A 13,261-nucleotide genomic window follows, 5' to 3' on the forward strand; every position below is an offset into this window, starting at 1 on the left:
CGCTGGGCCCTGCATCTTTAAAAGCAGTTAAATTCCTCTTCTCTGCACTAGGAGGCACCTTGAACCTTCCTCTTGGCCCCGAGCTGAGCCCATCTGCTTCCTATTACCTTCCCATCGAGCTGCCTCCCCGGCCAAAAAGCCGGGCTTTCAGGGAATTCTGTCTGCAGCCCCGATGTTGAAATTAGTAACAGTTGTCATCTGGATTTCTTTCCCCCCCCCTCTTCTCTTTGCTTTACTCCAGCTTGAATTTCACCCCCCCCCCTCCCTCCCCACCCCTTCTCGCGTGTTGTTGGGGTGGGAAGAGGTGACCTCGAAGCTGCCGTGGGTATCGGCCCCCTCTCTGCTGCCTTCATTCCCTCCTCCTCCTCCTCCTCCTCCTCCTGCTGCTGCTGCTGCTCCTCCTCGGGCGGCCCGGCCCACGGGTTCACGCTGCGAAAGCCACCTTGGCGCGGGGAGCCGGGAGCGTCAGCCGCTCACGGGGCGTCTGCCAAGGACAACGAATTCCTCGGAAAGGAGCAAATCACAAGCGGCCCAAGCGAGGGAGGCACGAGACTGGAGAGGTCAGCCCGTGCCCTGGGTCTCCCCACGGCCCCGCCGTGGGACCCTGGCATCCCACCACCCCGGCAACATGGGGATGGGGTCTTCTGGGCCTGGCCGTGCTGGCTGGTCACCGCTGCTGGGGAAGTGAGAGCTGAGAACTGAGGTTATGGAAAACTTTATACATATCAGAGCGGCTGTGGAGCTCCTCCAGCTCCCATCCTTGTTACGGGTCCTTCTCTTGCAGGAGACGGGCTCCTCTATACATATCAGAGTGGCTGTGGAGCTCCTCCAGCTCCCATCCTTGTTACAGGTCCTTCTCTTGCAGGAGACAGGCTCCTTGGGGTCTCAGAAGGAAGCGCCGCTGGGAAGGGGCCGTGTTTTCCTTGCCGTGTGTGTGGAGGAATCAAAGCTGAGCCCTTCCCTCCTCCCCCCAGCCCAGTTTACAGGAATTCTGCAGCTGTAATTCCTGACATGCTGCTCTAAACATACCTCCTTCTGCTGAGGATGGGGCTGTGGGGTCTCAGTGCCTGCAGCTCCCTCCCAGCCCCTGCTCCGGGGGATGCTGAGGAGCTGGGGCTGGAGGGGAAAGGAGGGCACCGGTTGTGAGTGCTGCAGCCTGGGGTCATGGAGAGGCAGAGGAAGTTCTGACAACCTGAGGAAGCGGGTTCGACAGCTGGAAAACAAGAAAAATTAGGAGCATGAAGCTCAGGAGAAAATATCCTTCAGCTGAACAGCTTTCTGTCCACAGACCTTGGAGCCGTGACAGGATTTGAAAGCTGGAATCTTGAGCTTTAATAGATGCTGAAAAATGCTGACTGAAGAGAGGGCTGCAGCACGCCCGGCTTGCATTTCACCTTCTCCCCTTTCCTGTTCGCTCCCCGCAGGGAGCAGCTCGTGGCAGCCGCAGTGCTTGGCTCTGTGTTGCTCCAGCCCCAGCTCTGCCCTCTCCGGGGGGGTGATGCTACAAAGGATGCTGTCCTTGGGTGGACGTGGCCTCATGGACCAGCAGTGCTGCTCTCAGCATCCTTGTGTCATGGTGGAAGAGGGCAGAAGCAGTCCTGCCAGCCCTCTTGCCTCCACTGCCTGCTTCTCTTTACTTTTTGCTGGTGAGTAGAACCTTCCAAAAGGAGACCTGGGCAGTTTTTTCCCCAGTCAGGCAGTTGATTCTCACAGTTGCTCATCATTTGTGCAGCCTTTGAGGCCACTGGTGTGGGTCTTGTGTCCAGGCTTTGCAGAAACCTCTTTGCAAGTGGCACTAGATGTGACTGGGGAAGCTGTCCCAAGACCTCACTGATGGGCTTTGGCCATTATTAACTGTAAATAAACAGTTAAAAATCTTAACTTTCAAAATATGAAGCTCTTAATTGTGATTAAGTTAATTCCCTCAGCATTTCTGTCTGATTTGAGGGAGAAATCATTGGCTTATTTAGATTAACCACTGAGCCAGGAATCATCTGATTTCTTCTTGTACCTCACCTGTGTAGTCCCTGGTGATGGATGTTATTCCAAGGCTCTGCAGCACAACTGATATAAACTGCATAGTAAAGATAGAAAAACAGAGGTAGGAATAAATTGCAGACTCCCCTGGGGATGTGCCATGAAGGGGAGCGTGGCAGACCCAAGGAGAACCCAGACTCTGCTGCCCTGCTCTCTAGCCAGTAGTTAGTCTCTGCTAAAGAGCAAGATTTTAAATAAAACCCACAAGAGCGGAGTGAGACAAGGGTTAATGATGTTATTATGAGTGTTTCCTTACTGGGATGAGGACCACAAACTTACCATGGCTACTGATACCTCCATGGAGAGCAGCATCCTCCTGTCTCCAACTAAGCATCATCGTCCCAGCAGCTCAGGAGCATCCATCCTGCTGCTCTCGAGCAGAGCATCGCTGGTGAGATACTTGGAATTCCCTGGGTGGTAGATATGTTGTTGCATATGTCAGCTAGTGGCTGGATAGAAGCAGAACCCACAGGCTTTATGCAACTCTCCAGCACTATGTGAGTTTGGTGTAATAATTGCCTCAGACAGAGTGGAAATCATCCCTGAGCCAAAAATCTTTCACTGAAGCAATTAGCAAATCATTTTAAATAGCAAATACAGTTGGAATCTCACAATCCATTTATGGATAGAGCTGAGGGCAAGGGTGAGTTTGCTCAATGGGTCCTTTGTTTTCAATCACTTTTTTAAGTTCAGCCAATACACCCCAGGAGCAAGTGCGCTTCTCTCAGCGCGGGGACGGTCACCAAAGTGTGTGTTAAACCAGGGGAGCTGGAGTTGGGAGGATTTCTAGCTTCCTGCTCACTGTCACTCCATTAACGCTTTTGTTTTGTGCTTTTCTGTGAGGGATCAGGTAACTGAGATCAGGTCGTTGTTCAGTCTGTGCTTCCTCATGGGCATTGCACCAGGACAAAGGATTCCCGTTCATTCTTTCTTCCAGTAGAAGGGATATGCCAGACCTTTTGTGCTGCTGGTGGAGCAGTGTGGGGGCTGCACTGGGAGTGGATTTCTCCCTCCCCAGGAGAGCACCTGTGTGTGCAGCATCCCTGTGGCAGGATAACGCAGCTTTCCAACGCTGTGAGCTGAAGTAGTTCATTGCATTTGCTTCCCATCCTTTCTCTCCCCTTCCTTTTTCTTTCCATCTCCTCTTCCCTTCTCTAAGATCGGGCTTTCCTCATTCACCCTGCACACCGTTTCCTCCCTCGTGTCCTTCTCCATCCCTTGTTTTCCCCTCTGCCCGTCTCTCCCATTCACTCACCCCATCCTCTCCTCCACAGGGGCAATGCCACCCAGAGCCTGCAGTTCCAATTAGCCCATGCTGACCCCACTGCGCTGGCCAGGGCACAGCACGCTGCGAAGACACCTCCAGCCTCGCTGCTTTGGGGACAGCACGGAGCGGCTGAGGATGCCTGCGGAAGGACCGAGGACTCCTGTCTCTACATAAGGGGTGGCCGAGGGAGAGACATGTTGGGACGGTGCCCTTTCAGCTGGCACAATACTCCCTGCACTGAGACAAGCATCGCTAACCATGGCAATAGCTTGGAGGCTTCTCATGTGGACTGTCGTCTTCACTGCGGCTGTGTGCAACTTCCCCGGTTACACCTTCCAGTCACAAGGTAGGGATGGATGTGGGAAGGGGAGCTGGATCCACCCAGCCTCCGCTGGCACAAACCCTAGTGCTGGCTCCAGGGGAGGTATTAGGGTTCTGCTGTGCTGGGGAGTAGGTGGAGACACTGCCAACTCTGCTCCGCGTGCTGTGCTGCAGCAGAGCTCCTCCTGCTGAATTCCCCCCAAGGAAAGGATGTGTTTTGCTCTCAGATGTTACACTCCTTGACTTTTTGCAGGACTCAGTAGGGTCTGTATAAGAGGAGTTCTGTGTACAGGCTTAGAAAGTGAAGGGGATGTGGTAGCAATAGAGGGTGAAGGTCCCCTTCCACTCGGGTGGAGCGGTGCATCCTCAGATGAATAGGGGTGTTGTTAGGAGGAGGGTTGTGTGTGTACAGCCAGCTGCTGTGCTTGTGAGCGGTCCTGTGCGTGTGCAGGGATGGAGGTGTCTGCTGGGGCTCAGGAATGCAGCCAGATCTGGGCAGATGTGTGCTGCTGGAGGAGCAGCTTTAGTTTGTGCACACTTGTGTTTGTAATCGCCACTGTTAGTAAATGAACAAACCTGCTCAGCACCTCGTACCTATTGTGTGTGGGCGTGTGTTTGTAATGGGTTTGTGTTTAAATACAGAGATACACACACAGGAAAGCAGAACATGGGGCTCAGTGTACGTAGACTTGTGCCTTTGTGCATGATTTTATTCTGGGTTAGGAGGGAAGGCACTGGAAAGTGAGGTGGACTGCCTTGGATCCAGCCTGGGGTAAAAATACAGCACAGGAGGGTAACTCAGGGTGCTTAAATTACTTAATAATAATTTGCTTTTGGGACCGTTTCTTAAGAGGCACCATGAATGCTCCCACCAGGCACCAGAGGTAAGGAGAAAGGGCTCCAAAATTGCATCTTTTTTTGCGCAAGGTGTTAAACCTCAGCAGCATCCTTGCACAGCCCTAATCCTGAAATACTCTGTGTGCCTGGATTGGCTGCAGTAGGAATGAAGCTGGTGGTGTGTGTACCTGGGCTGGGGAGCAGTGCTGCACCATCAGGCTGTAGTTACAGTGGGTGCAAGTTGTCTTGGGAAGCAGAACTGGGAAGAGGATCAAAGGCCCATCCTGGTCCTGAACACCACCTTGTTGCTAAACACAGGGCAGTGCTGCAGTGCAGCTTGCTGTGGGTGAGAGGCATGGTGCTGAGGCACAGAGCTGCGTGCCGTGCCGGCGCTCTGCAGCGTGCAAGGTTACACAGGCAGATTGCCTCGAGTCTGAAACAAACACGGACTCCGGCCCTTTTCTCCAAAGCCTCTGGCAGTGCCTGGGGTGACTGTTCTGGGCCTCCCACGTTCGTCAGCTCACACCTCTCTCCATCTGCAGCACCCCGTTCGCAGCACAGCAGCCGCACTCTTTGCTGCCAGCTCACCTCCATCCTGACTCGCAGTGGCTCAGATCCTACCCACACCATTTGCTAATGCACCTCAGTCCAACCCCCAGGGCTCACCAAATTTAAGTTCACACATCTGTGCTCTCCTAGATACCCACCTGAGCTGGGCTGGGACCTGTGTCTCAGCCCTCCAGCACCAAGCCTGGGCCTGCAGCCTGTCCCTCTGCTGTCCCCAGGGCCCCTCTTGCTCTCAGAACACTATTTTAGGCTCCCAGCATCCGGAATGGTTGGTGTCAGGCTATTGATGTTACAACACTTTGCCACCCTGCTGAGATAACAAGTACATAATCCTTCCCAACACCCTTTCAAGAGGGCAGAAGGCCGTTATCTCTGGCAGCAGTTGGAGGCACAGGACGGTGTTTTCAACAACCCCCTGATCTTGACCAAGTGACTGTCTCCAGTCAGTGGAGCAGGATGCACAACTCGGGATCAGTGTATTCATTCTGTGCAGGAAAAAGATTAAAGTATCATAACCATAAGCTGTAATTATCTTTGTGGGGAAGCAGCGGCCCAGGGCTGAAGGCCTCTTCGTGCCAGCAGAGATGTAACGAGATTCAGATGTAATGTGTGTGCTCAGGCCACGGGTTTTAAAGTGCAGGGAATGGCAGCTGAAAGAACTCACTGAGGATTCAGCACATGCCCACTATTTCTGACCAGTTCTTAATCAAAAGGAAATGCTCTGCTAATGCCTCCGTTTAACCACAGTGATCAATTAGATGTTCTCCATGCTATAGACAGTAGGTGAGGTTAAGCTCCCTGCTCACGTGGAAACCAGCGATTCCCAGAGGATATAAGGGGACTGGCACAATGATGGGGCAGCTTGCAGCTGTGGGATCCCGTGGTGTTTTCCACAGCCATCCCTTAGGAATCACGTCTGGGCTGCAGCTGGGGTTCCTCTTCACTCTGGCCACAAAACCAGAGCAAACATCTGCTTCCTTTTCATCCTTTAAGCAGCTCTGTGATGAGCGAGGCAAGGGTGAGCATACGAGGGGGGAACGAAATCCTCCCTCCTCCACTTTCACCTTCCCCCTCATCTTTTTGTTTTCCTTCATCTTCACCCTCTACCTCTCCCACACCCTTTCCCTTCCTCTGCTGTCCCTGCCCCTGCAGATGGTTCAACCTTTCCAAAAACAGGGCGGTGAGGAACCTCCCCCACACCCCATCCTTCCCAGCTTTCTCCTTCACCCTGTCCTGGGAAGTTCGTGATCTTCCAAGTGTCCCCAGTGTACCCTACAGCCACAGGCAGATTTTCCCAGAGAAAAGCTTTTTATAGCATCTCTTCTGAAGTGGTTTGACAGCCCTCTGAAACACCAGGCTGCTTATCGCCAGCGCGAGCCCCTCTGATACAGTGGGTACAGCGCTGCACGTTTCAGGCCAAGATCTATTAATACAGCATGATTGTTAGAGGGGGGAGAGGGTCAATGGCTTTTCTGGAAGGACCAAACAGTGCCATTGGTGGTGAGGAGACTTCCCAGTATGGTCTGTAATATGGCCAGGGCAGGGATGAGCAAATACAGGAACATCTGTGATGTTGAGTGGGATACAGAGTTAGGGAGTAAGAGATCCTGATCTCTCAGAGCCTAATCTAATCTCTGATGTTTTTAGAGGAGAGGGAGGAGGCAGCTGTAACACTGGGTGAGGACACTGGCTTCTTCCTTAAGTTTAAAGTCTGCCTTTGTTATTTTTTCCCATTATTGTGGCATCCCCACTCTCAGGCATCACCTCCTAAAACATTGGTGTGGTGCATAGTGCTGCTCTTAGATTTTTCTTCCCATGCCTCAGTTTCCAGAGCAACTGGAATCCCTGAGGATACATGGTTACTGACGCTACAGCAAAAGTAGATTCTCACAATACACCCTCAGCCCCAGGCTCTCTGGACGTGTATTTTCCTCCTGGAAACACCAAACACCTCATAGGTCAGGATCAGAGACCCCAGCCCAGAATCCCAGGCCCTTGCTAGCCACTCTGTGTCCAAACCTCCTTCCAAGTCGCTGTTTCACAAGCCCATGTGGGCTGTAGAGAAGGAAAAAAGAAAAACAAGGCACTTCCGATGGCAAATTTTTCTAAGCCTGAGGTCATTACTTCAGTGCAAATAGTCACTCCTGTGACAACACATGAGGCAGTTGGTGCAGGAGGAGCTGGAGCACAGGAAGTTAAATACCTAATAATTATTTCTGGCTTGTTGAGGCGAGGGAGAGGTGCCAGAAGCGCTTATGGTTTGGAAGGATGGGAGCTAACCCCTAAACCCAGCTGGTGGGAAGGACTGTCCCACTACCGGTGGCCAAGGAAACCACTCTGTCAGGCTCCCACACTGGAAAACACACTAGAGGAAAAGGAAAACTTCCCAGCGCTGCCATGTGGTAAGAGTGTCATTTGGAGTCTGAATTTATGATGGCTGGGAAGGCTTTGAAGGTGGGTGCTGTGGAGCCAGGCGAAATGTAGCCACCATGGAGCAGCCCAGCCTCTCCTGTTTGCTTAGGGAACAACCACAAATAGGATGCAGAAAGCACAGTAAGAATATTCCAGAGTGAAGAGAGGGCAAATCCCTTCCCACTCAACCCCCAGCCATGAGGGGCTCTGAATAACACATGGTGATAAGGGAGTTAGCTTGTCCCATGCATGCTTTTTACATCTTCTGCTGATGTCTCTGGTATCAAGGGCTGTCAGGGACAGGGAGACCTCTGCTCAGATCCAGTATGGCAATCCCAGGGGCATTTTGCTTGGAAAATGAGGAGTTTCTGTTGAGGTTGCAGAGTGCCAAGTTCTTTGACAGCCAAAAGCATTGCTGTACAGCATGAGTGCAGGCAGAGTTTTGGACAGTACCAGTGTCAGAGGACATTTCCTCAGTGGTGTGAGACAGGCTCAAAAACTCAAGTGCTCTAAGAGAAGGTGCTAAGCCAAGCTGATGTGATAACAAGCACCAAGCTGGTGAGCTGGGAAGGCAGGATGATGTCAAGACCTCACTGGGGAATTGGGATGTCTGACTTCTTTTTTTTTCTTGCTGCCTTTTTTATCCCAGCTGTGGAGTTCTGGTTATCCCCTTTCTTATTTCCATTGCACAGTTAGCATTGCAAGGACATTGTCTTTGTGCCTCCTAGGAGGACACCTGGTGTCCAATGCACTGGTGCCTCTGTGATTGGCAAGGTATGGTGCTGCTGTTACGTCAGTTATCAAAGCAGGGTTAGCAGCTTCACATGACAGCTGTAGGTGTTCTGAAGAACCTCACGGTTCCTTTCACAAGGCTGTCATCACCTGAGCCATTGTCACTCCAAGGTTCATTTTGTCTGGTTTTAGAAAGATTTGATTTGTTAGCTTCATCACTGAAAGGACCCAGGTTAAAGTAACGCTCCAAAGCAGAGACCCTGCTCAAGCTGGAGTCCCTCTGCCCAGTGGAGGTGGAGAGATGAGGAATATTCCAGGGCCAGAGTCAGAATTTGATTGTCCTGAGCGGCCCCTTGGACCAGTCTGTTCCTCTCCATCACCTCCAGGGGAAGAAGATACGCTCCGCAGGCGAGAGGCCCATTGACACCCCAGGGCTCCATGGGCTGAAGGCGTCTGGAGGACCTGAGGATCCTCTGGACCCCAGGATCCTCTGGACCCAAGGGCTCCATAGGCTGAAGGCCTCTGGGAGGACCTCAGGATCCCTCAGCCGCTGGCTGCGGCTCCGTTGTGCTCTGGCGCTGCTGGCTCCGTGCTGAGGTCGCTGGGTGTTTTGCTCTGAGTCTCTTTGCAGGATGTCACTCCTCCTGTGTTTGCTTTCCCTCCCCAGAGGAGTTCCTCTCCAGCCTGGATCACTATGAAATTGCGTTCCCGATCCAAGTGGACCAAAATGGGGACTTCCTCACCTTTGACATGAGAAGCCAGCTGAAGCAGCGCCCTCGCCGCAGCCTGGGCTCCTTGCCCTACGAGCCATCCGAGCAGCAGGTCTTCTACAAAGTCTCTGCCCACCGAACCCAGTTCCTCCTCAACCTGACCCTGCACTCCAACCTGCTGGCTGAGCACTTCACTGTGGAATACTGGAAGCGAGATGGAATGGACTGGCAGCACGATTTCCACGAAGACTGCCACTACGCGGGGCACCTGCAGGATCGGTACCTGAACTCAAAAGTCGCCATCAGCAACTGCAATGGCCTGGTGAGTCTCTGGGGTTTGCCAAGCCAAGGGCAGTCCTAACATCTAGAGCTGGTTGTGGACCCTTCCCTCTTTGCTGTGGAAGCGCAACCCACTTTGAGTCCCAGCGGGTGGGTCCGTGGTGGTGGGAAAGGTGTGGGATTGGCATCAAGCTAGAATATTCCACTGAAAGTCAGCTGAGGGTGAAGAAGGTCACATCTCTTCATTGCATCTCCAAGGGTTCCTGACCCACATTTGGCTTGCAGTCCAGTTTCTACAGAAGTCACTGAGCATTTTTCCATTGATTTTAATTGTAAGGGGACAATCCACCCTGTAGACCATTATTCTGGCTCTCATGGAACTCTCCACTTCCAACAGCAAAGGGTATGTTTTGCATGTGCCAGTGAGGAAGAAATGCAGGAGGGCAGGAATTTCCCAGCACAACTGGGAATTTTCAAAAATGCACTCAGATCCTTACAATGGCAGATACATTCCTGGGGCTCCCAGGCACTCCTGTCCAGGTTTCAGGAGCAAAACATGTGATTTCTGTGGAAATCACTGAAATAATCCATGTTTTCCAATGTGAAAAAGAAGCCACCCAAAGGGGACAAGATGGTATTCCTCAAAACCAGTAAGGCTGCTGCCAGGATGGTGGGAATGATTGATCTTGTGTGTCCCAACAGGTAGGACTAGATATGGTCTTGAATATCATCAAGAAAGCTTAATGGTAGACACAAGTGTTAAGGAAAGGTAGACACAAGTTGAGGGTAGTTGAGCTCTGCACTAGATTGCTTGGAGAGTGCATGGCCTCTACATCGTTGGAGATCTTTAAGAACAGGCCAAACAAATGCCTCTCAAAAATCCTCCAGGTATGATTCATGAGTTCTTCCAACGTTGGGAATAGACTCAGGACCTCCATCCGTATTTTTCTGTGATTTTTCTGGTATTTCTGGCTCATGGAGCACATTTCATGACCTGCCAGATGGCGGGATGGAGCAAACATGCCCTGTTAGTGAATCCCAAGGATGCTGGTTCCCTTGGAGGGGTAACACAGAGAAGAAGACTCGGTAGGCTGCATTCATATTTACGCTGCTGCCCCACCCCTCAGCAGTATTCTGGCAGAGTGGAAGAGCTTCCAAATGGGAACGAATTCACATTTGATTTATTGCTAAATCACCCTGCCAGAACAGTGCTGTGGGTTATTAACAGAAATGAGAATCTGACTCATTATATCATAGAGTCTAATGTTTCCATCTCACAGCCAAAACTCAGAGCTGCATAAACTCTCTAGTTCCCTAGTTAGCCCTTTGTTTAGATATGAGAGCTCTGCTCAAGTCCTGGACAACTCCGTGGTGTTTGGGAAAGCACCGAAGAGTGAACTGGGTGCTGCTGGCTCAGAAGGGAGCTGGTGTTTGCCTACCTTCTGCTTCAGAGGGCAGCAAGTCCAGGGCAAGGAATGACCTGGCAGAACTTGAATTGGGATGATTTAGTGCAGGTTGTGTGTAGCTCTGGAGAGATACCAGGGGCTGTCTGGAGGAAAACCCAGCCAGGCACAAAGAAGGACAGAGCAACAACCTTTCCTTTTCCTGAACTTTGTCCTTCTGCTTTAGGAGAGAAACGTCACCTGCTTCTCGTGTCAGGTCATCAAAGGACGGGTTAACAGGCAGGTTTTCAGCCCCATGTGTCTGTGCTGAAATTGTTCCCTCATCCAAAAAGCCCCCCTGAAGTCAGTGGGAACAGAAAATGCTTGGAGCAAGGCAGATGGCCCCGCTGCTGAGGGTAACGTCACGTGTGTGCGTGAGGAGGTGGAAGAGCCGGATTGCAATATGTGGCTGTGCTGTTCTAAGTGTGGTTATAAGCTAATAGCAGAAACCATCCTTGCTCTGCAGATGACCTGGGTGAATCATAGACAGGATATCCAGTTTAGCTCCCCCACAAACCACAGGGATCTCTCTAAGGGCTTCTCGCCACCCCCCTTTCAACAGCCTTGTGTCAGGTCCAGCGCTCGGACCTCAGAGCTCAGCCCTTGGGGTCAGTGATGGGGGCAGGTTTCAGGCTGCTGCCACGGCTGAGCTTCGTTGCTGAAGGATGCCGGGCAGGCAGTGGAGCCTCTCGCACTCTGCGGAGTCTCCAAGCTTAAGTAAGAACGACCCTTTTCTGGTAGTACATGGTTTTTTGGGCAGGATGTGCTCTCCCCTCCTGCTGCTCTGCCCCAAGCCGGTGGTGACCTCCTTCTCCCCGTCCCACAAAGCCGGCAGCCAGCTGGCTTCGCCGGCCGACACTCGGCTTTCCGCCGGAGCCCTCGCCAGGCTAACCTCACAGTACCTCGCTTGTGTTTGAAAAGGTGGAGTGGAGCCAAAAGCAACAGCGCCTGGTGCAGGAGGAAATCCCCCGGCACTCTGGAGATGGGGACTTTGCTATGCACACACTGCCCCGATTCAGCTCTCCTGGCGGGGAGGGAGAGGGGGAGAGACCTGTTGCGGAGGCGGCGCCCACCCCACAGGGGCTCTCCCCCCACGGATGCCCCCTGAAAACACTGTTGCACCAGTGGTGCCTTCCACTGCTCCGTGCAAGGACCTCGAGGTGTTTAACACACACTTCACTCCTCACACCCTGTGCTGGCAGATCGGGGCTCCTCACCCTTTGCACAGCGGGGACCTGTGCTGTGACATCCGACAGACACCACTGATGGCAGGGCTGAGGGTGTCTCTGCACCCAGAGCTGTGCTTGCACACAGGGAGCGGGGGGACAGCCAGGTAGCACAGGTCTTAAACTTTTGGGATACTTCATGTCCTTTTTGAGCAATGTCAGGCATGTTTCTGTGCCTCACATCACTTAATGGTAAGGTTCAGCTGATAGCACACCCATGTTAGCTGAGATTCAATGCCAGGAGAGAGTTGTTACAGCAGTGGAGCTTCTGCTTGTGTTGTGTTGGGGTACCAGAAGGTTTTTAGGTTGCTCAGACCTTTTACATAGAGGGAAAGCTTTCTGTGAGGTAGGAACAGCAGCAGAGGAGAGATCTTGGGGGGTTTGGCTGCTCATCCTGCTGGGTCTGCTGCTGCTGGGCATCACGGTTGCATGAGGGGGTCCGGTTGGAGAGAGCAAAGTCTGGGCTCACAGATGAGATTCAATCAGGCAATGAATAAAATGAGAACAAGAGAAAAAATCTGACTAGTTAAATCAGCAAGGAAGGGAGAGGAACCAGATCCTCTGACCGAGGTGTAAAAGGGGCAGCAATGCCTGTGGGGCACAGCACAGGGTTCAGGCTCCAGAGGAAGGCTGTGGTCCTGCTGGCTGCAAACCAGACTGCAGATTTTAAAGCCTGTCTGGGTCTCAGAAGCTTCTGAACGTCTAATCTTGCCTGCAGCTCTGTACCTGGGTTTCCCAGCAGGTCCTGAGCTGCTTACAAAGGGTCCTGGGTGAGGTTGAAAAGCACAGGAGGTAGATCTCACTGTGCAGTGGTGCTGCTAGTTGAAGGCATGATATTTAGGAGCCCACAGACAGCTCTCAATTAGACTGAGTGGGTGGAATAGGAAACAACTTATTCATAATTTTGCAAGGAAAGACTGTGATTTCCAGAGGACTTTAGTGAACACAGATGTCCCAAGGCATCCATGGCCATCTGGCTGGGTTTTCTCTGGTCTGTAGGTTCATATAGTTCAGTGTTTGTGCGTAAATTGAAGATTCCTTCATGTTCTCAGAGCGTGAAGAAACTCAGTGATTAATCATCGCAAGAAGCCACCGGTATGTCACCCAGCTCTTTCTCCACCTCCCTTATTTCCTTCTGTCTCTTCCCTTCTGCAGCATGGGGTGATCGTTGCAGATGAGGAGGAATATTTCATTGAACCGCTGAGACCAGGAGCCAACGTCAGCACAGGGAGTGAGGGCAAGGGCAGCCCCCACGTCGTGTACAAGCGCTCATCTCTGCAGTACCCACACATGGACGCAGCCTGCGGTGTGCTCGGTACGTGTACCCACCAACACAGAGAGTCACAGGCAGGTCTGGGTTGGGAGGGACCCCAAGGGTCACAGAGCTCCAGCCCCCTGCCACAGGCAGGGACACCAACCTCCAGGCCTGGA

The 13,261-nt window shown here is 52.3% G+C and overlaps 1 protein-coding gene across 1 annotated transcript in view; it reads left to right on the plus strand.

The window, feature by feature from the left end:
- ADAMTS10 (ADAM metallopeptidase with thrombospondin type 1 motif 10) overlaps positions 1-13,261 on the plus strand; it is a 50,934-nt gene that overhangs the window by 11,372 nt on the left and 26,301 nt on the right. Inside the window, exons 3-5 of the mRNA XM_084276282.1 lie at positions 3,312-3,650; positions 8,841-9,205; positions 12,986-13,145. Of these exons, the coding sequence (XP_084132408.1) occupies positions 3,563-3,650; positions 8,841-9,205; positions 12,986-13,145 (613 nt within the window). The 5' untranslated portion in view covers positions 3,312-3,562. The remainder of the gene's footprint in view (positions 1-3,311; positions 3,651-8,840; positions 9,206-12,985; positions 13,146-13,261) is intronic.

This window comes from Gallinula chloropus (genome assembly GCF_964237585.1).
Source record: "Gallinula chloropus genome assembly, chromosome: 28".
NCBI classification, from domain to species: Eukaryota; Metazoa; Chordata; class Aves; order Gruiformes; family Rallidae; genus Gallinula; species Gallinula chloropus.